The sequence below is a fragment of the Telmatherina bonti genome (genome assembly GCF_933228915.1).
Source record: "Telmatherina bonti genome assembly, chromosome: 7".
NCBI classification, from domain to species: Eukaryota; Metazoa; Chordata; class Actinopteri; order Atheriniformes; family Telmatherinidae; genus Telmatherina; species Telmatherina bonti.
The window spans coordinates 27599684-27623819 of record NC_136625.1 but is presented as its reverse complement, the minus strand read 5'-3'; the positions used below and the strand labels follow the sequence as shown (position 1 = coordinate 27623819).

At 37.5% G+C, this 24136-nt stretch overlaps 1 protein-coding gene across 1 annotated transcript in view; it reads left to right on the top strand.

Moving 5' to 3' along the window:
- brinp2 (bone morphogenetic protein/retinoic acid inducible neural-specific 2) overlaps positions 1 to 24136 on the top strand; it is a gene marked incomplete at both ends in the record, with an annotated part of 120949 nt that overhangs the window by 95546 nt on the left and 1267 nt on the right. Inside the window, 2 exons of the mRNA XM_079243633.1 lie at positions 19978 to 20200; positions 23789 to 24095. Of these exons, the coding sequence (XP_079099759.1) occupies positions 19978 to 20200; positions 23789 to 24095 (530 nt within the window). The remainder of the gene's footprint in view (positions 1 to 19977; positions 20201 to 23788; positions 24096 to 24136) is intronic.

The window sequence follows — 24136 nt, the reverse complement described above, 5'->3', positions numbered from 1 at the left end:
TTCACCAGCTTTCTCTACACCCGGTCTTTAAAAAACATCTCATTATTGCAACAGAAACTCAGCCCCAGATGGAAAAGGCTGAGGTGGAAGGAGGAGGAGGAGGCTGCAGAGTGGGCAGTCGGTTTCTTCATCTTCGTGTCGTGATAGAAGGGAATGATCTCCCAAAAGACTTGACCGCTGGCATCAGCGAACCAACACAGATGTCCGAGGAGGCGGTTTTGGCAGTTGAGGGTGGAGAGAGGATGGTGGATCTGAGGATTGCCAAAAGATGGAGTCAGAGAGATGCTGCTAAATGACATGTTGTCAGATATTGATAGGTAACTGCTTGATTTTGAGCTAAATCTAGAGCCAGTGACAGAGAAGGAACAGAAAGAAGGGGAGTCCAAAGAGAACCACTGTTGGAACTCAGCGTGCTTTAAGGCATTTTAAGCCTTTAAACAGCAAAAGAATTTGAGCTGCAAGCTGATAAATAGCGAGGTGGTGGCAGTTCATTTAAGGATGTTGCTGTGGGTGAGAGGGGGGGTGATGCCAGGGCTCTGCGAGGCATAACCTGGTAGCGATCAATCCTTTAACACGTGCAGAGAATAAAATGATGAGATGAAAAGGATGGGGACAGTAAATCACTGTGGAGAGAGAGAGGAGGAAAATGAATGAAGAGAGGGGAGATCATGAAAGCAGAGGAGAGGAGAGGAGATTATAGGGAAATATGAGGAGAGGGGGAGGACGGGACATGAAATGAGCAGACAGAGGAGGATTCCTGGTTTTAAAAAAAAAAAAAAAAAAACTGTTTTAATGAGATGTGTGAGATTTAAAGGGAGGAGAACAAGTGGAGGGAAAATGAAAAGGAAGGTAAGATGGCGAAAGATGAAATTTCGGAGAGTCACTCTTCAGCATATCAGGTTTTCTGTGTTTGTTTGTAAAAGAGCCATAATTTCAATTTTGCTTCAAACAAAGGAAGGCTGGAAGAGTTTTCACAGCAGGGAATAAGAGCAGACTCACCTGCACACACACATACACACACAACCTTTTACTTTTTATCTCTGCTCGTACTGAAGAGTTGTGAGGAAAAAAGACAAAAACGAAACAAACTCCCTTCAAGATAGAGATAAGAGAAGGAGGTGTGTTTAAGTGTGAGTTTGAGGTGTTGGTCTATTAAACGCAACACTATTTTCACAAATCATGCCTCAAATGTCGGTTATGACCTCCATGAAAAATAACCAAGGTGGTGTTATCAGAATACATCATTTACAAGGTAAATGCTGCTGCTGGAGCAATCAAACAGCCTGAGCCTATAATTTCTCACTACTCCAACGCTTTAATAGTTCAACCAGGCAGGCTGTCTGAGATTTACCCAGGATGCTTTGCAATCATGACATAATATTTTGACGTTCAGGAATATTATTAAGCTTCACTGGAGGTTTAACTGGATGTTTAACTTGATGCTAATATAAAACTGGACATTTTATGCTGTTTTACTTCTTTAGCTACACTCACAGAAGTATTAACCCCAACTTTTAAGATTTATGCAACCTAATTACATGACAAATTCCCATTTCTTTTCTTTTTTTTTTTATCATTTTAACACAAAGGTACCAAATATACCTAGCATTATTTTTTAAAGCCTATTTCTTTAAATGCATAATCAGGTTTATGTATATTGTATTAATAAAGTATAATTACTCTAAATGATAATAATGGGTATTTATTTTAAATACATTAAGTATAATATCTGAATTGCATAATAATTGACTATGCAAGATGAATAGCTTATAATTATTTAAAACATGCTTATGTAAAAAAACAAATTAATCAAAATGCATCACATGTATATAATTATTTTCCATTCCGTTCTAACAAGATGAATTCATCTTAATGATGAAGAACAATCAAAACACCTTGTTGAACAGATGTATGGATTCATTATTAATTTATTATGTGCTTTTGGTGATAGCTTGGTTTAATCGAGGTTCATCAGGATTTTCTGGTACATCTTGAATGTTCAGGCTTTTGTATCGATAAAGTTTAGCATGACATTGTTCACATGCTATATATGCTATATAAAGGCATGTTTTTTCATTGTTTTTTTTTTACATTGTCCATTGTATTTCTGCGGCAAATAAAATGAGACATTGCACAATTCAAGGATTTCAATAGTACATTGGCAAATTTTATAATCATTTTTTACAAATAAATAGAAAATACTTTGTTTTACTAAGTCACTTATACAATTCTTTCATGATGTGTTAAAGCACCAGGACCTGTTTGTGGAAAAAACATGCACACAGATAGAATAACAAAGCAAACTGCTGAAGCAAACAAAAACTTACAAGGGGTGAAAATGCAGGAGCCTTAGGCCAAAAATCAATCCAGAATAGACTGTAAGCAAAGTGCATTAAAGACAGAAAGCCATTCACAGAATTTAAGGAGTTTTAAGCTGGTCTGGTAAACACAAGCAAGCTAGCTGTAAGGTCAGAAGAGTTTGGGAGGAGGCAAAGTAAAAGTACAAGACTGTCTACACATAAACAGACCAGTCAAGCATAATGAAACAAGCACAACGGTGAGGAAAAACTATTTTCATAACTTTCCCTCTGTAACAAGTTGAAATGGTTCACTCTGAACAGATTCTCTCCACAGATTCTGGCTAGAATCAAGGTCTGGGCTCTGGCTTGGTCCATCCAAAATTATACTGTTTTATCTTTGTGATTTTAGACCACTTGGCCCTTTGGCTCTGATCATTGTCTTATGGATAGGTTAAGGTCTTCTCAAGGCCAAGTTTATTTGCAGATTACGACAAAATCAGGCTATGCTGAGCCTGATTTATCTGGGCACTTACTGCACCAAAACCTCAAAATTGGCACAACTGCACAAAATTGGACTCTGCATAAAGGTAGCCTTAATTAAATAAGTAACCTGAAAAGAGTTGCCAAACACAAACAACCTTTTAAAGTCCATTTTATTTGCCTTCAATTTTAGCAAACCAGTAAAAATCTGTCTAACAAATTCATCCATCTATTCTCCAGACTGTTCAAATCATTTCAGAGGAGGCAGAGATGCCAAGAGTACTAGTGAGTTTGTGATTGGCCCTTCAGTCTTCACCATCAAAAGCTAGGCACATGGGGGCCAGTCTTATCAGAGATTCCTCAACTTCTGAGTGGAGAAACAGCAGGTCCATTTTGAGCACCATCTGTGTTTTTAAACATTTCTCTCAACCAGCCTGCAGAGAAAAGTTCTGTCATGTTTGCTCTGCAGTAGCTTTGCAGACATATAGTTCTTGTAGCTTTTCTGGGTCAAATGGGTTAAATGTCAAAAGTATGAGGAACAACTTCAAGAGTGAGACGCTGCTGTTGGTGTTTAAGCTTTTGTTCTTTATTTTCCTGTCGGGGGAAATTGATCATTGTGGAGAAAGAATGTTAAAGCTGAGTTTTTAAATTTGAGTTTTACCACAACGGAGAACTGTTCATCTTCCATCACTATTGAGTGGGATTTATACTCAAAGATTAAATGTAGAAAATTCTGCCCGGCCAACTTTCATTGAAAATCCGGTTCTTTTGGCTGCTACTGGAACCCGGTACATATTGTGGATCAGGGTTTCTACATGCAATGTACACTAGACCAGGTGTGCCCAAAGTTGGTCCCCGAGGGCCGATGTCTTGCAGGTTTTGGTGCATACCGTTTCCGACACACCTGGTTCACATTAATTTTACACAACAGCAAATAAAGTTTTGCACAGTGACTGATCCATTTGAGTCAGGTGCATTGAAACAAGGATACATGGAAAACCTGCAGGATTGTAGCCCCTCAAGGACCTCTTCAATACCCCTGAACTAGACTTTGATCAAGGAAGGAAATGAGAACACATGCCAAAAGCCTAGCGGCCATGTTGTGTAAGTGCACTGACTTAATCAGAGTCAGAAAACAGACTCAGGGTCTGGGGTAATGGTTGTTAGATGGGAGGTTTTCAGTAAAGATGTCATGAACTTCTGGAGTTATGGAATTTAAGGGAAAAAAAATCTGGTTAGTATGGCACAGAAAAGTAGAAGAAAAGAATTACACTTAAAAAAATTAATAAAATTATTAAAAACATTCATATAATACATTTTTTTATGAACCACCGAATCTTTCAAGAGACTGTCATCTTACACTGTTGTGCTACCCAGTCAGCGAGTGAGTGAAACATACTACGCTGCCTTTTTGTTGCTGTTGTGCTTCCTCGCTGCTAGTCTGACCGTCTGAACTAAAGCACTCTCAGTGCCAAGTGCTAAAGTGTATCTCTGGAGACTCAATTAGACACACATCTCATCAAATGTCATCACAGCACGTGTGTGCATCTTTGTGCTCTTTTGTTACTTCATCTGTAGTGTGAGTCACAGCTGGATATGACCACGCAAAGGGCTCGCTCTTAATGAGGTCCTCATTAACAGCCAAGGACAAACTTTTTTTTTCCCTTTTTCTTTACTTTTCAGTGTCTTGTAAAGCTCTTACTAGGATGGACTTCAACAATTTGACAAGCTAAAGAGTCAGACCTCCTATTTTAGAGATGTATCATTCCATATTTTTAGAAATGAGGAAGCCATTGCTGTCATGGACAAGTTGTCAGTTTGTTGGCATTAATTCAGAATATTAATCTGATAGTGATAGAATTAGGTATGTATATGTATTTTATCATTCTTCATTTCTATTTAAAGCAACCATACCATAGTATACACTTCTTATATATATTATAAAATGAATTGCACACAGATAGTTTTGATAACTGTGTTCTTTGACTTTAAAAAAACTGTCCAACTGGACAGTCCACTAGCACCTTCCTACGATGTCCTCTACTGTTTGACTTTGTGCTTGTGTTGTTCTCACTCAAATGTAAGTCGCTTTGAATAAAAGCATATGCTAAATGACTATAGAATAGAATAGAATAGAATAGAATAGAATAGAATAGAATAGAATAGAATAGAACAGACATTCTCTGTATTTGGATCATCATCTGATCTTGTTGACACATTTGGAGCCTGGTAGCTTTGGAGCATTTTTGTTGTTGTTTCATGGCAGTTTCTTAAACATTTCAGTACATTGTCACTGTGGTGGTTATGTTTTATTACTAGGTGGCAGAAAAAAAAAAAACATCAAGAAGTTTTTACAGTATAAAGAATTCAAATTCGAAAATTAAGATTAAGATTTTTTTTAAGATAATTATCTAGCCCAGTGGTTATGGACGCTATAACATAATCAACAAATGTCTTATGATGTATTTAATTTGTTAATTTAATTTGCCAGTTGTGTGTATAAGGCATGAGGAAAGAGGAAAGTTACTCATTAGAAGCTTAATGTAGTCACATTATCTGTGTGGGAAGAATGGCAAGGCGGATGATGGGGTCACAAACACAAACACAGAAAGCATGGATGTTTCATAACTGCAATTGCTTGGTTATTTCTGTCCCTTTAAGTTCCTCTAAAGGTACAGTGATGCTAAGGAAAAAAAAAATAATAATAATAAAAAGCACATTTCTTTCATGCCCTGCATTGGACTGGCTGAGCTGTGCCCTGCCTTTCGCTCAAAGACTGCTGGGATAGGCTGCAGCTTCCCCGCAACCCATCATCGGATTGAGCGGTTAGGATAATGAATGAATGAATGAACATTTTTTTCATGAGCATAATATTTTATAATAAAAAGCTACCATTGCCACATCAAAAACAGTTAATAATTACTTTTCCAAAACTGATTGTAATGCTTTATTTGTTGTGTACCTTCAACACCCATTTGAATCTTATACTCGACATAAAACCATGTCGAGAAATTCCTTGAATTGTTTAAATTGGATGCCACGTTGTGCTTCTGCGTAATACACTTATTGCCAGCCTTATAATGATGCTTCAGAAAGTAAACAAATAGTCATGTCAGTCGTTTTATTTTTTATTTATTTTTCACCACAAGCAATCTGTATTTACTTCTGAAGTAACTTTTAGAGCTCAGTTCATAAGGGCACATCCCTCTAAAGCAGTGTTTCCCAGTCCTGGTCCTCATGTACCACTGCCCGGCATGTCTCAACACATCCCTACTCTAACACACCTGATTCTCATTAAGGAACTTCCTCACCAAGTTCTTTTCAAGCCCAAAAACCAGACACTTATTTAATTCAGGTGTGTTAAAGTGGTTGCTTCTAAACCATGCAGGCCAGTGGTACTTGAGGACCAGGATTAAGAAACACTGCTTTAAAGTAAAGCTTCCATCCTCTGCGGTTTCTTATCTTATTTGTCACTTCTTGTATTACAATAATCCAAGCCAGGATAAACAGTTATTGTTTTGGTCACACCATAAGCCCTTTTCCTTTGAGAAGCAGCTTATTTATGAAGCAGTTTGTTTCCGTTAACATCAGCCAATAACTCAGTCAAGTTAGAAATGGGACACAAGTTATTATGATCGGATGATCACCTTCCATTTAATACCAAAATACATGACATATTTACAGCCCCTCGTTGCTCATCTCAGCGGTGACAGCTTCTTGGTAAGAGATAATTGGGACCAAATTTGTTCTTCATAAATTCACAATGGGCTCTTCATTAGGAGTTTTAATTACATCTCCCTGTGGTAAAGGTTAAATGTGGAAGGAGGAGGGAGGAGTTCCTCCACACAAGCTGACCAGTGCCAACACTTGCCAAACCCCTTGCAGACATCGCCATCTCTGTCGCTCTCACTCGCTCAGCCAAATCTCTTTGAATCCGTCTTCCTTACTTCCAACTCTCCTGTCCCTGCAGGGAACAAAGTCATTCCTGTTGCTTCAGTACAGAAGGCTCAGTGCAGTCAAAACCCCCTCCATGAAGCACCTTTCTTTTTCTTGCCCTCGGCCACAAACTTTTCTGACATCTTACAGGAAGGACTGAGGCGCTTCTCCACTCTGGTGGACTGAGAACAAAAGCTCCCCATAAAGTAGTGAGAAAGTTTTCTCACCTGTAGATGTGGACCTACTCACTATTGGAAACTGTTCAAAAACCTCAAGACTGACACAAGAAAATATTGCTACTTTGATCAATAGAAAGACCTAAATTGCACATTAAAGTATCCAGATTGCTGTGAACAGACATGTTGTAAACGCCTAAATGGTCAAATCATCAATGGCATTGGGTTTATGTAGCATTAATGCCAACTTATTTATTATGTGGGTGGATTTTGAGGTTTCATAACATACTCTTTTCATCTTTTACACTGATACGCGTAAGAAAAGGATCCCACCCATTGAATATAGAATAGTAATCTGAAAGCAGGGCTTATCAGAAGGCAAATGCTGCAAATAATGTAGGACAAAATGCCTTTAGGTAGAATGGGAAAATTGTCTCAGTGGTCAACTTAGATTTCATGAACAGTGTAAGAAGATGATGCACCCACAGATATTTTAAACACAAATGAGAGACGGAAAAATGTGTAAAAATAACTACACATAAAATTGGTAACTTTAAGCAATCTTTGATTAAAAAGGACTCTGACTGTCTTTTATTAACTAAGACCAAACTGTAAACAGCACATGACCTTTGGAGATGGAACTTGCATGATATGTCTCTGAAATATTGCTGTGCACAAAGACATTAGTTTAAATTAGCTTAATACTTTGCAGTACTGGTATTTAGATCATCTAAAACACAATGCAGTTTTTCAATAAATTTCAAAAGAAGTAAACATTATTTTAATCACTGATATCTGATTTCTTTCTTTTTTTAAAAAAAAAATCTTTTTTCACCCCAAAACTGTTGGAAGTCCTCTGTCAGCATCTGTCAGACTGAGAGCCTTGCAGCTGAAGCTTTTTCTTGCCAAAATACTTGAAATTTTATGTTCAACTCACCCACCTTAGTTGTTTTTATTACAGTGATAAGAAACTAGAAACTGATTAATATGTTCATGTATTTATTTATTTGAACGTTCTTTTCAGTTTTCTCCAGAGTTATTTTAAATCTGTTTTAGTTACATTTAGTTTCTCCATGGTCCAGGCCCGACGTGACACAATTGATGAAAAGCTACTTTCTCTCTCTACTAGCGCCAAGCATCGCAAAAATCAAACTGCTCAGGGATGGGTGTCATGCTGAATAGCTGACCGAGGGACAATCAGTCCTGATCCCAAAAGATCCCCAGAAGGCAAAAATCCTATTCAACTACTGGCCAATAACCTGCCTTTTCCCACCATGGAACCTCCTGTCGGGTGTCAAGGGGGCTAATGTAAGTGTTTACATGGATCAATATGTGACAGAGGGGCAGAAAGGATTGATAAAAATACTATAAGAACAAACCACCAGATGCTGGTTGACAGAACTGTTGCCTAAGATTGAAAACCCAAACCAGAATACCACCTGGATTTATTACTAGAAAGCCTGTGACTCAATGCCACACACATTGATCCTGGAATGCCTGAAGCTGTACAAGACCAACAACATTCGAAGATCGTTTGTTGCAAACTCTATGAGGCCGCGGCAGACTATCCTTGAGGCTAAATTCACAAGTTCCCACCAAGTGTAGCATTGATCAAGGAGATGCACCGTCCCCGCTGCTGTTTTGTATAGGCCTGAACCCCATCAGACAATTAAGGAACAAGACTGCTTATGGATATGGACTCAGGAACGGGACCTCTATCAGACATCTCCTCTACATGGATGATCATGCATGGAGGGTTCTACCTCAGATCCAGTGTCTATAGGCAATATGCAAAGCACAAAGATGGAGGCAGAAGACTAGTGAGCGTCAGAGCTGCCATCAAAGATGAAACATTCAAGTTCCACATGTACATCTGGAAGATGACCCCAAGAGATGTAGCACTCAGTGTAGGCAGTGGAAGCTGGAGGAGAAGGACTTGGAGGAACTATTATGTGGAGATAGATTGAATAACAGATGTGAAGAACTTCTAACATTGGGTCGAGAGGGATAGCTGAAGGACAGCACAGTCATGTATCATGGCAACAGAGGATCAAGCCTGAAGCTTTAGAGCAACACAGAATCCACTAGATCTATTTTGTTTAGATAGTGAGAGGATGTTTCGCCTGGTTACTTAAACATTTCCATGACAACTAATGTCTCTAAGTTGTTAGAATTCATCCATTGTCCATGCCAAAGACAATCAACAAGAAATGCCTTGTTCAAGATGAATCAAGCATATAAACTGCGTTGTCCACTAAAGGAGAAGTTCTCATCACCTGGTGAGGACAAATGTCTGCATTAAATTTCATCACAATTACTATCGTAGTCCTTTCCACCTAGCTAACTCCACCTCCTGTTGTCTGGGGACAAGAAATCATTGTAAAATTCCAAATAAATTATTAAGCAGGAAATCAGTATTTGAAAACTGAGAACTTCATATCTGAAGTATTTGGTGAATATATCAGACTACCAGGCAAAGTAAGGATTTTGTGGTCCAGATGCAACATACGAATTAGCTCTTCAGCCTCTTTACGCATTTGGCTTCATAACCTTCACACATAAAGAAACCCTGTGATAATACCGAAGGTGTAAAAATATAAACAGAGCGGTGCCATAACTTGGGATCATTTGCAGCTTGAGCGAGTGCACCGTTAAAACCCATCTGTCTACAGACAAATGCAGCGCTGCCCCATCTGGGCTGTTTTTGCTATCTGAGACCTTGGGAGTGTTCAAGGTTAATGCCCCCTTATTAGGCACAGGCATTAGACCCTGCAATGGCTTCCCTGTAATGTATGAGGTCTGCATGTTAACGACTGCCTTACACTGGTAAAGTAGAGGTTTAGCATTGTGCATATGTCCTCCATGTATCCTTTATCCGTAAATTCAGAGTTGCTGCAAGTTTTCCTATGTAGCAACAAGAGGAACCAAGCAGGCGAACTAATGCTTTATTTCTTTAATTTACAAAAAGTTAAAACATTCAGTAAAGAAAGATTTTCTTTCTTTTTCTCCAAAAGCAACATATTCATTATGTTCTATTTTTGATGCATAAACTATAGTTGCATAAATCATTAGTTGCAAATGGAAGTCTGAAAAAACCTTAAAAGAGCCAGTAAATCGGATTCAATATAATAAGATCAATCATAAGATGAACAAGTCCTTTGTATTTGTTTGAAATAAGATTATAGATGCTTAAAACTGACTTTTTCTTATGAATACACCTACAAATAACACCAAAATGATCCTTGCTGCCCCTTCTGAGTTGACTTTGTTGGTAAGCTGCAATCAGTTTGCCCTTCACTGAAGAAAGTTTCTGTTCTTATGTCAGTTTGTGAGCCTGCAGATTCAGAAAGTGCATATTTTAATCTTTGTTTTAGGCATATAGAGCTGAGTGCGTTGAGCAATTGTTAATACTGATGTAATTACTTCAGTTAATAAGTTATAAATAATGTATGAGTGTGTGTTTTTTTTTCCCCTGGAAAGATGTCAAAGCAGGTTGTTTTTTTTTCATTGTGGAAACGACTGGTGTACCTCACTTGGAAAGAGAATGGTAATGTTACCCAGGGAAACAGGTTGATTGTGTTTTATACCAGCTTATAAAGCCAAAGATGTCAACGTTGCACCCATAAAAGACATGTCTTTTATAAATGCCAAAGGGTCCTCTCCAGCATTGTGGTGACATTTCAGTGAACAGATTGATTAATGGAAGCATGAGGATGAGTTTATTTTTTCAGCCACTTTCCCACCTTTGCTAACACACACACAAACAGAAGCTGTCTGACAAAGAAGGATCCACATTCTTCATCCGAACATCCGTATGCAGTACATTCACTTACCTGAGTGACAACTAACCGTCTGCAGGAAGTAATACCCCGCAATGCTAAATCTTCAGACAATATCTCAATGATGGTAGGCAACATGGGGAAGTGATCCAGTGCTGTTCAGCTGCTGTTAATATGTCCTTCAATAACCCTCCAGCTGCTCCACTGGTGCAGTTCAACAGCCTACAATGGGAAAGCGAGGTGTTACTGGGCTTCTTACAGCACACGGTCATGCAAGGCGGAGGTTTCCTGCACAGCCCCCTGATGCGCATAGTCATCAAAGTGTGAAACAGGCCATTGCAAAGAAGAGCATATGCTTTCTGCCAGCCCTTCAAAGACAGATTGGAGGGAGAAAAAGAAAGAAAAAAAAAAGATTGAGAGGCTTTCCCCTCAGGTGGACGCAGCTTGAAAGTAGCTTGCTGGATATTAACGACTGACCTCCCCCCCTCCACGTCTGCCTAAATCCATTTTCCATTTCTGATCCCTCGGCAGTAGTCAGGGAGGTAGTTCATCTTCAAACAGCCATGCTAAAGGCGCATTGGCCTACAGCTGTGTTTGTTTCCGCCGGGGGCAGTTGAATCTGACCTGAAGGATTATACAGCACCACAGCGAGGAAGAGGAGCGGTTTTACTCGTCTGCAACAGATTCATTCCGGTCGCTTTAAGTTTTAAGCATATCGAGATTTTACATTGCTGGGATGATTAAATGTAAACTGAGCATTTGTAAATGAAAAAAGAACAACTATAATTAATCCAATGCTGTCACAAAAGCATTTGAAATGCAAATTTCATCTGCCCCTCCATGAATTTCCTATATCCTCTTATTCCAGCGCAGGGTCACAAGGATCCAAATTCTTATATTTGCCTTAATCTTAACTGTGAACACTTTTGATGTGTTCTCTGTTATTGGTCTTTGGCTCTTCCTACATCTCCTGATTATATGTGTTAGCAGGAGCCGCAGCTTGTTTCATATTTTCGTTTGTTCTGATGTTTTTCATTATTCTTCTCCTCTCAGTCGTTTTTAGTTCATTTCATAGAGCCGTGTTGCATTAGATACACAGTAAAAACTATTTTGTTCACAGCTGCTTTCATAACTTACTTATTTGTCTGATTAGTTTTGCTTCTGTAGCATGAAGTGGCATTACTTTCTTTTTTTCAGTCATGTTCCTTATGTTTTTACTACAGCTGTTTAGCGGCAGTGAGAGTGGTGCCGCAGTGGTTGGAGAAGTAAACTTGGGACTGGAAGACCCAGGTCCTGAACTGGACAAAAGAAAACCCCTCACTCACACACACACACACACACACACACACACACACACACACACACACACACACACACAGCTTTTAAATTGTTAATTGTTGTAATTATTCATTTTAAACAACATTAATAAAGGCTTTTTTTTATAATTATGTTTTGAAAAAGTGAATTAAATGTGTAAAATGGTTGAATGGTTTTTACTTCAAGGTCAAACTAACCAAACATGTCACAGTCTTGCAACTAATCATGTTATTTTGTATTTTAGAGCATGCCTGCAATTAAAATTTCACTTTTAATAGAAAACATTGAACTGTGGCTTAAATTCATATTTGTACAAGACTGAATGAATTGTCTTTTTTCACTTATAAATGTATATGCAGATGCTGTCCATATTTCTATTTATGTCATATTTTAACCTTCACCAAGAAGGTTATGTTTAACCTGCCGTCTATCTGTTTGTCTATTAGTGTTCAAGATAACTCAAAAAGTTATAGACGGATTCCGATTAAATTTTCAGGAGATGTTGGAAAAGTGAAAAGGAAGAACTGATTTAATTTTGGTTGTGATCCGGATCACCATTTGGATCAAGGGAATTTATTTAAGAACTGTGGCCTAAGCCAATGTGAACTGTAATGCTTTCTCACTAACCTTGAACAAGAGGGAATGTGGTGCTCCAAGTTGAGATTGATGTTCTGTATGACATAATGGAGGCTAAAGGTATGGCACTAAAGATTTTTTCTGTATTGCAATCACCCACAAGAGTCCACTAACAAACACTTCGATGGCATTGCTTCTCCAATGTGTTGTGTGTGCAGATATATTGAGTTCCCAAACAGGAATGAATCCCATTCCTCACTTAGACGATGGCTTTGAAATGTTAAGTGTGGATCTGTCACATATGTTTGGATTTGTGTGTTTTACTTGGATGTGTTTCAGTTTCATTCAGCTGCTGCTGTAGTAGCGCAAAGGTTGGTTGTCTTTACTGACATTTTGTTGCATGAAGTTACGAATCCTCAAGTGGGCAAGTTAAACTTCCCCTGCAGCACTACCTGACAGGAAGGGAATTGGTCTGTCATTTAGTTCATCTGTATTCTGCAAAAAGCTCGAGCTTAGTGACTCGGGTGAAGTCTTTAAATGAGAGATTTTGAGAGAAACTGGCATTGCAGGGGATCAACTATGACGGGTAATAGCTTTCTTTTATTTTTTAATTAAGGTGTAAATAAATCATTCAAGTCTATGGAACTGCATTCTGAAAAAAGAAAAAAACATGAGATTATAAGATCCTAAAAGAAACAAAAAAAAGGAAAAAAAAAAACCTAAAAGTATCTAGAAAAAACATGTTACAAAGGAAAAATATATCAAGAAAAGTAAGATTTTGTAAAGTGTAAGACCAATGTTAATGTCCTGGAACACCTGGAGCAGAGTGTTTGTCTCGAACAGCTGGAACTGCTTGATAACATGTGACCGCTCACACTGTGTTCAAAATGTTGAGTCTTTTTAGCTCCAGATTTCACTACATGGGACATCTTTTCTAAAATAAAATTCAAGGTCAAAAACTGGCAGCACAAGATGCAAATGTTCACTTAAAGCTTGCCAAAACCCACCAGCAGCAGTGTGAAGCAGAGTGTTGCTCTACAAGGTCACTACACTGAAAAGCACTAAAGCCCAATTTAAAGGTACTTTGTGTGAACTTTTCTCACACATTATATGTACATATTAAGCAAAAAAAAAAAAAAAAATGTGGACACTTAATAGGAACGCTTCATTATGCTAAAAAAAATATTTTTCTCGAATAATGAATTATTTTGTAAATTGTATTTACTGGTACTGTTCCAAACTACATTAACTAAGCATCTGTTTTGTGTGAGGAATAACTCTGCAAGTGAGACATCTTTACTGGATGCTATGCTGAAGAAAGCATGAAATTTCTCTCACTGCTTCCCTCTAACAGCTCCATCTGTAATGTACTAGCCATGTTTTTTTTTTCTACTTGGAACATGGTGCCCTAAAAAAATGACAGGCAGATGCAGCATCTGAATCCTAAACAGAATTTGAGATACTACCCTGAATACTAAAACATATTTTTAAAAAAAACAATTTAAGCACTCTGAAAACAGTACAATGTTAAATCATAAAATCATCACAATCCACACACATCCATCTGACAACAAAGACATCACTAAAGAGACAATTATTAGAAGGCATCGAGCAAAGCCAGGTCTGACCTGTCAGGCTAAAGTGCTCACAACAAAGTGCACGCAGTTGAGTCCAAGTGCAAATATGCACAAAGTATTTATTGACTATTTAGTGCAGTGATGACCTGAGGAAGAAAACAGGGTCAGTTGATTTGGTTTCTAAGGCAACACAGATGGCAAAGCTACAGTGTTGTCACGCCACATAAATTTTATTCTTCAATAATTGAACTCAATCATTTTTGTTGCCAATATCAACAAACGGACTTGTTTTAATAACTCCCACATTGAGTTGTTAATAGTTGGCGAATGCGGTGTCCTACAACTTGTCTTTAAAAATAATTTGTTTGTGATTAACACGACAGCTTTAACAGCTGTAAGAAGTTTAGTAAGACTCACAATTTTCCTTACTTTTGGATACAGACATGAATGCAAGTTTGATTAATCTACTGATGATAAATAGTTTAGCATTTACTTCTAAATTCATGAGGTCAGCTGAAGTAAAGTACAGAGAGTGCTTTTGTCCTGTGAAGGATTTTCAACTATAATTACAGAAGATGTGTCTGAAAAAATTGCATGTCTTTCAGGGATTATGGGCTAATCTGAAAACAAAAGGCTTACTGTGTTAAGAAGAAAATGTAATTAGAGTACATCGTAATGAATCACCCACTAAGACCAATTTTCTACTCTGTCCTTCTCTACCTGATCTGTTTGACAGCATTTGTAGATACAAATGTGCAACAGTAGATGTGATAAGCCTCTTGATCCTGACTATAGCAATCACATCAAAGAGTTAGTTTTACATGTAAAATTTCTATCATAAAATACACTTTCATGTTGCTCTCAAATATTGCGTTAACCACAGTGCAAACTTTTTCCCTATTTTTTAAAAATTTATTAAAATAAAAAACATGCATACATGTCAACGATTCTCATGTTTATTTTAAGGACTCGAGTCCTGGAAAAGTAAAATAGTTTTTAAAGTAAAGGGCCACTGTTCCAAAAGATAAAATGATTCACGAAGCAGCTAGAACACGCCGCAAAAACTCTTCCAGGTTCAGTTTTAAATAAAGATATAAAGAGGCAAGCAAACAAAATCTGTCCTAAGTTTTCTGTGAGCAGTAGTGCCAGCCATGTATTATGGATGAGGCTTTTAATGTGTTACAGACACTTTGAAGTGATGGTGATAGCTGCTTCCTTGACAGTTCTGGACCGTCTGTTTTACACTTTGTGTCTGCAAGTCGGATGCGTGGCAGAGGAAAAGAGACGGTCCTGAAATGTTTGCCTGAAGATATCCCCACTCCAACATCATTTTTTATGTTTGCAACTGAATTAAAAGCACACAGAAAGAGACAGGATTATTGAAGATGCTGTTGTGATGAATTAAGGAGAGGCTCTTCACTAATAAGCTGCCTCCTGATCTGCTCCTTATCTCTCATCTGCTACTTTTTAAGGCTAAACTTAAAAACTATTTATTCGTGATTACCCCGTGATATTGGGACACTTTTATCCTATTTCTGTCTGTTATTCTGTTTACTTCCATGATTATTTCTTTTTATTGCTCATTTGTTTTTTCTGTATTTTTGTGTAAGTGCATTTGTGTGGTGAGCTGTAATGATGTTTTGTCTTTTGTAAAGCACTTTGGTCACTTGAGGGTTGTTGGAAAGAACTATACAAAGTATTACAAAATATTATTAATCATTATTATTAGTAAAAAGCAATTTCCAGGAACTTCTACCACTGTTTGCTTTTCACGACCGCTCATCTCTGGAGGGCTGTATCAGTGTTTGCAATCGACTGTAGATTGCGTACTTGACAGCAAGCTCTGGGGGTATTGTGCTCAAATATTGTAGTTCTCTCCCCCAAAACACCTCAAGGAGTGCCTTTATGTGTGCAAATATGTTATGCTTGGATTTACTAGGGCTTTGTTTTTTTTTTAACTATGTGTTTCACGTGCACATGCTCTGCCCTCAAACTTAAATTGTTCTTCACACACAAGTTTTTCTACATGCTCTTGTACAGTCATGAAAGGGTCTTGTTAAAATTTATTTGGCCTAAAAAATGCTAGATTTGAGCTGATCTATAAAATTGTCATTTCCTCCTTTTTAATAAAGCTCAGCTTCCATCAATAAACCTTGCTTCTATAAATCTGGAACATCACCGGTGCAAAGTCCAGCCACTGCATCCCTGCATGGCAACTACTGCTGTCTGCCAGTATTAATCAAGGTGACTGATTGAACGTCACTAAAACTTGCAGATTAAACATTTTAGACAGGAATTTAAAATAGAAAAATAAATCAACACACACACACACACAAAAAAGACAAATTAAGGTAGTCCGCAGTGACTTTCACAGTTTCTCATCTGCATTCCTTCACATTCTATCCTCTTTTTTTACTCTGCTTTGCACTGTTGACTTGTTCCTAATGTAAAACATATTGTGTTAGTCAGAGCAACCCCTGGTATGACTTTGAGAATTTAACATGCAAAATAGCGGCACATCTGGGATATAATCATCACAAGATCAATTTACATTCAGTTCAGTGCAGCTTTTAATGTTTAAAACACCAAATGATTGTTTTTAAAATTAAAGTAGCACAGATCAAATGAGTAAAGCCACTCGCAAGAAAAGCAATAAGTTAATGTGTCAATCTGAATGCCTGCAATGCATCATTAACCGTATGAAAAAGAGATTATAAGACGATTAAAGAGATCAGGTAGCTGGGAATAACATGAGAAGCAAAAGCAGGATTGTCTTTAAGCAGGCAACTTAAGAGGGAAAGAGACAGTCTCATCCTGCAAGTCCAGAACAATCACATGCACAAAGAGAGGGATAGAAAGAGACAGACTATTGTGTCATTTAGGATCACTGAGCATTGTAATAGGCTTGAGTTTTGTCAGCTGGGCTCAGCTCAGGTCGACTTGGCTGCAGATTCCACTGCTGTCTCCCTGCCAACGACAGCACATGGGAATGTGATTCTCCAGAACAATCCTAGAAGGTATCACTTTGCTGGCTTTGACAGAAAAAGAAGTGATGCGTTCATGTTTCCCAGAGGCTCCATACTGGCATAATATTTGCCCGCTGGTTTATAATGGGACTTACATGGTCTTAACACTAGAACGCTCTTGGCAAACTCAACACAGAGTACAAGCTGTTTCATTTGTGCCCATGATATTCTCACTGAAATGTAGTCCAACTGTGTCCAGCGTCTACGTAGGAAATTCAACGTTTTCTCCTTGGTAGAGGTATTATTTGCCCATGTAGCTTATAAAATAAACAGTGCCTCCAGGATTTTTGCTGTGTGGCATCGAAAAAGGATAAATACAAATACAAAGAAATACAAAACAGTCCCGGCAACCAGCAATATTACTACTCCGGTGCAAATTTGACCAAAATCAGTGGTTTGTTGCGACACTTCCAGGATAATGTACCTGTTTTTGAGTCAAAGGTCTGTTCAGGTTTCCACACATTCATAATTCCCACTTTATCCAATGCAAAATGATTCAGTTAGAATCCAAACTCTTGGAAATAACAGTGACCGTGAGCACAGCCAGTGTAGACTCAACTCACATGTGCTGAAAGATTGTGTTAATTTAGTTTTTAGAGAGGGGTGAAATAGCCAAGTAAATACAAAAAAAAATTGAATTATCTTAACAGTGACAGTGAGTTTTAAGTTTTACTAAACTTAATCCAATCTTCCTAATTTCAAACACTCAGGATTGCTAAGTCACAAGTTTTATACCGGATATAGTTTGCTAATACAAATGCTGACACCCCTGGTCTAAATCCACAACAGTGAAAGTGTTAGACTGCAGATTACTTAAATAAATAAATAAATAAATAAGGAATGAACTGTCTGGGGACATTTCTTTTAATTATGTACCAACTCTGTGTTTAATTAGCATGTTTGTGACATCACACTCCCACCATTAAATTCCCCCATGATTTCACTGTTAAGCCTTCATTAATGTTTACACTTACTAGGTGAAATAAACTGCAAGGCAAGTAACATTCTGAGTATTCACTTCAGGGAAATTACCGGCTTGAGAAGGCAATAAAATGTAAAAGAAAATCTATGTTTCTCATCCTATAAGGATTACTTGCGGCTTATATTAAGATTTTATATCAGTCAAACTGTGAATCCTCCAGCAATCTTAGTTGAACATACTGGATTATTATCAGGATATTTCTTGTCCTTAAACAACTTACTTATCAATAAATTATCATTTTGGTATTTTATTTATCAAGCAACTTTAATTTTGTATTGAATCATTTTTTCCTGTCATTTGTTCAATAATTGAACTTTAACATGATGTGACTGCAACTACAGCCCTTCTAACATATGTTGATTGCTATGTTGTGCACAATATGTGATCACAACTGTCTTTATATTCGTATGTAACTGTGTACCCTTCATAATATAGTATTATCTCTCCTCAAACTTGTTCTGGTGTGTTAGTTTGAATGGTTTTTGTTACTCCAATATGTACAAATAATTAGTACAAATTGTGGGATTACACTGTTCAGTTGGTTATTCAGCCCACCAAGCATAAACGCAGACTTTTCACATATTTATCACACCTAATTTGCACTGTAAAATTAATATAAGAAAAAGAAAAAAAAACCCTCTCCTGTACTTGCTTGTTAATCCAAACACACTAAAGAGAGGTTAGGCATAAGCGAAAAGGCCTGAGCTTTTCCAGATTGTTTTTTTTTTTTTTTTTTTTTCCATTTTTAGTTGCTGTGTAGCCCTTCTAACACCAGCAGTGCAACAATTTATGCTCACAAAATGAATCCAATTCCTCTTGCTCTTCTTGTTATCTTTCACCATTTGAGTTAAGACAGCTTAAATCTGGGCCTGCTGACATCTGAGGAAAATGCATTCAAGTAATGAAGGCAGAACAGCTAGGTACACTCAAAAGCATTTAGGCCTAAGTAAGAGATTTTATGCTTTTTAATCCCACAATAATTTTCCCTCCATTATTTTTTTTAAAGTATTTGCTCTAGCTGTCAGACAGACAGCTTGGTGGCAGGCTTGGCTGTTTCCAGTAATCTGCATTATCTTGCACATAGATTACGTGTCCATGCAAATACCTGAATTTGATTCACTTGAACTTTATTGGAAAAATAACAATATATCCTATGCTGTCATAAGAAATCTGGAGTGACATGACAGTCCTTAAACAGCTGCATTAAAATTACATGTCGCCCCTTTATTTCCATTGATTTATTCACACATGCTGTGACAGCTGCAAAATCTCCTGCAAATTACATGCATAGCTGTTTTTTGGGGATTTTTCCATTTTAAAGGCTCATGCCAGAGATAGGTGGAGGCTTCTGTCATTCTATCACACACCAAACTATTCAGCCTGTGATTATGGATTTGTTTGGGTTGGTGAAGACAAAGTTACAAATAATAATCTCCAACTGCATGCCACACCAGATGGTCTGACATCAGTTTTCTTAAATGATTATGTTGCGGAAGATGCCACAGTGAGCATGATTGTTTTCTAATAGCATTGTAGATTAGTATAACTGCAGATTAAAGCACAGGTGTTTATTTAGTAATGGCAATTCATTCAATCATAACAGCCTTTTTAATATTCTTACGACACTTTAACTCCCTTGGCTTCTCATTCATTACATTTTCTTGCCACAGGGACTAAAGCAGTTTGAAGTGCTTAAAGACAGTTTTTCTTTATATTGCCTAAACTTTTCTAATTGTGTTCTAAATTTTCTCCTCCACCCCATTCTCCATCCTGAACCCCCAATCCCCAATCCCCTCTGGCCACCTTGTCTCCTTTGAATTCCCCTCAGATGAATTCAAAGCCTTCCTGAAGCGATTGCCCATGGACCGGTTTTTGAACGTGTCAACAATTGCCAAGTTCTGGTCTGCTGATCTATCCCTCCAGAAGCGCTACACCCAACTTGAATCCAGCACTGCAATGGTCTTGGGGAAATCTCAGAAGATCGTCAGGAAACTGTTTACACTGAGCAAACGCTGTCCCAAGCAGCCTCACATCAGTCTGCCTCGAGAAAGGTAACCCCCTGATAAACTCTCTAAAAACACACATTTTCTTTATCACAACAAGAAAGTTTGTTTTGATTCCATACACATGTAGTTGTTTAGCATGTTGAAAATAGCAGAAAACTGTAAAAGCCAAGCTTTGAATTTAGTAACCTCCAGAGGCACACGGGAATGTAGAAACCATGACGAGGAGCTGCATTTCAGCTCCCTTTAAGATGATAATCGTCCAAAACACTTGTTGACTTAGTGAGATTTGGTGTTTTAGCTATGAGCCTTTGCACTATGAACAAAATGTACTGCACATATAAAACAAATTAGCTCTGGATGCAAAATAACAAAAATATATATTAAATACACCTAGTTGCACTTTTTTATTGCCAATTTCAGATATAATCCCAAAATTGATAAGTTTACACATTTGTATATATATATATATATAGATATATATAGATATATATATATATATAGATATAGATATAGATATATAGATATATATAGATATAGATATAAATTTATATATTTATATATAAGGGTAAAATGCACAATACACACTTCCTTAACCTCTTCATCTTCAGAACCATAGTACAGTTCCTTATTGTGGTGCCCTTTTATCGAATTGAGCATTACTCATAAATGAATACTAGTGTGTGTTTCAAAACTTTTAACAATGAGTGCTTTCTGCTACTGTGAAGAGGTCCTAATAGAGTCATTTGATATCATGTCAGTTTACAGTTTTTTATTGGATTTTGTAGTGGTATTACTTAAACTGTCTTTCACCAAAAAGAATAGTACTAATAACTGCTTCCAATCCAGAATATACTGAATGTGATACCAGTTAACAGTCATCATATTGGTTATTTAGCAATATAGTCTTTACAACACAGGTGTTCGAGCCCCAAAAGACACAAAGATTATGTTGGTCAAAATGTGTTGGTCTTTTACTCAAAAGGTTGCCATTTACAACACACCAAACAGACCAATTGTTCTTTGAAATACGTAAATTAGATCAGAATATAACATCAGAAAAGATCAACTAAATGAAAAATGGTGCATTATTGCAAGAGAAAATGTTTACCCTTTTAAAACTGACCAACTGAACAAATGAGATGCCTGATTTCCCCTTTTGCAAAGTAAGTTGTCTCTGCTTAAGTAACAGTAATTTTGGTGCACCCAGTTGTGTTAAAAATCTTTTGTTTTCCACACCCCAGTTTAATTATATTTTAATAATCCCCAAAGGGTATAATTAGACTATTGCTACACAATTTGATTTTTGTAACACAGAGTGCAAAAAGTCATTATAAAAAGTAAGGCTCTGGCTTTAGGCAGGAATTACCTCTAGTACTGTCAGATAACTCTGTTGTTTAAGCCCCATTTTATCTAGAAAGTCAGAAATGTAGTCGATGAGCAGTTTAAAAAAAGAAAAAAAATGTCATCAATTGCTTTTATGTAATGGAATTGTGTTCATAGGCCTAAGCTGTGGTGATGCTGCTGTCTTAAAGGTGACAACGTGGTAATACTCAGTCTTGACTGACAACTAGGAGGGTTCGCTTCGATGCGTCATTATCCTTCTTTTAATGCAGGGGTGTCAAACTCCAGTCCTGGAGGGCCGGTATCCGGCAGGTTTTTGTTGTTTCCCTCCTCCAACACAGCTGATTCTAATCAAATGGATCCAGAAGCTTCTCTTCAACCTGTTTATTAATTTTGGTCAGGTGTGTTGGGGCATGGAGAAAACAAAAACCTGCAGGATACCGGCCCTCCAGGACTGGAGTTTGACACCTGTGTTTTAATGCATCATGTGACTATTTTCAGCATGGATTCTCTTTCTGAAATAACATTGATAATTTGCTTTAGAAATGTTAGAAAATTTTAATCACTTAGAGCTTGTTGATATCAAGTTTCAGTGGTTGAAAATGTGAAGTTACCAAGTTAATTAATTCCCTTTGCATAAAGTGACACCATGAAAGAACAGATATAGCTCGCCTTTTGCTATAAATATGAAACCGATTGTTTGAATTAGAGAAGATTTCTTAAAGTTGTCAGTCTTTACGTTTTGTTCAACCATCAGGATTTGCGAGATTCAATAAACTGAGAGTGTTTTGATTGATGTCGATTACAGGAAAGGTATGTCACAGAACTCCACTTCCAAAACAAAACAAGCATTTCCTTCAGCTGTTTTATTACATATGATTAAAATTTCCTTTAGTTTTATGACATTTCTTCAAACATAAAGGATTTTCTTCTATGATTCAGTCACAGGTGTGTGAAGCTTAGCCTAATGCCTTGGCTTTCTGAAAGGCAGTAACAAGGAAAACCAGCTTAACCTTGAACATCTTACAAGAAACAGAATTAAACAAGGAGCCATGCACTATTCTTCCACAAGTCCTGAACACAGCAGCCTGAATGATACTGATCCCAAAGAAAAGAAATATGAACTCTTGATGCTGGAATTAAAATGACATAATCCAACTAAAGCAGCTACTGAGACCATGCTTGAGGTTATCAATGCAATTAATGAAAAACTGCTGTTATTTGGAGCAAAATACTCTTTGATGCGTACTTTCACTTTCATCCGGTTTGTAAACATTGTTTCTTTTTCTGTTTCATACAGTTTCATAAGAAATTAACACAATGTAACAATTGTAAAGACAAAAAATGAAAAATAAATTACTTGAGGCAATACTTTACTTCACTGAGAAAAAAAAAATACAATTAAACAGTTCCTACAAGACTGATATTAAAACATGTTCCAAAGAGCAAAGGTTGTGTACACACCAAAACATTTGTTTTTTGCAAAAAACTGTTTGTAACATCTCAGATGCAAGAAAGTTGATGCAAGAAAGTTGTAATAAAAGAGTTATTATCATGTTTGTGTAAGGGTCTTATTACTAACCTTTAGCTGTATGAGTACACCTTGAACTTCTGTACTCACACTCCTTGTGTATTCTTGACAAAAAGGCAAATATGAATCCACTTTTGAACTAATGCATTTACTTTTTGCTACAGGCTTACTTAAAATAGACACTTCAACAAACACGTGTATGACATTCTAAACAGTTCAATGAGGAATTAAGTTTATTTTGTGCAAAGAGTCATGGTAAGAATGAACAAGGGCAAAAACAAATAAATAAATGACACCAAAACTAATGAGCTTACCTAAGCGAGTCTATACCTGCATTGTGTCACATTTTACCTTAAATGTCTTACATTATAGCATCCAGCCTGCTGACGTAATTTGGAGCAGCTGACAATCAAACTGGACAAACAGTGCTGGCACCAGGGTTTTACATTCTTATATCTACCAATTTTCCAGGGCTTAGGAAGGGACCATAAAGTATAAACATGCGGCCTCGTGCATTTACAAAATATATGAACACAACAGATTTGTAATGAAACATCTTACATAGCAATCAAAATATATGCAGTTAAAAAGTGTGTGTGTCTTTACAGTAGAGTTAGGGGTGGTTACAAAGGCAAAAATCTTTTCACATATGAGTGATGCCAGGTGTGAACATGTCAGAAAACGTTGAAAAGACTTGATTAATTGTAAGAGCATGTTGTAACTATATCTTTATTACCGTGCTTACTCCTTCTCCTCTGCAGGCCTGTTGCATTTTGGCTAAACAGGGCTCAATCTCTGCTCTACTGCAACGAACATGGAGTCCTGGGCTTCTTCTCCGAGGAGATGAAGAGCTGTAGCTGCCCTGTGGATCAACCCACCTGCCAGGGAGTTGTCCCCTGTGTTGTGGGCCCCTCTCCCACATCCTGCTCCCTCTGTGCCACTGACAACGCCACCCGCTGTGGAACTTGTCACCATGGCAACCTTCTCCATCTTGGTTTCTGTTGGCCCAGCATTGCAGCATCCCTGGACCATTACCTGACCTTTGACCTGGACATGCCCGATGCTGAGGTTCTTAAAGCTCCTCATATATTTACACCATTGATCCTAAA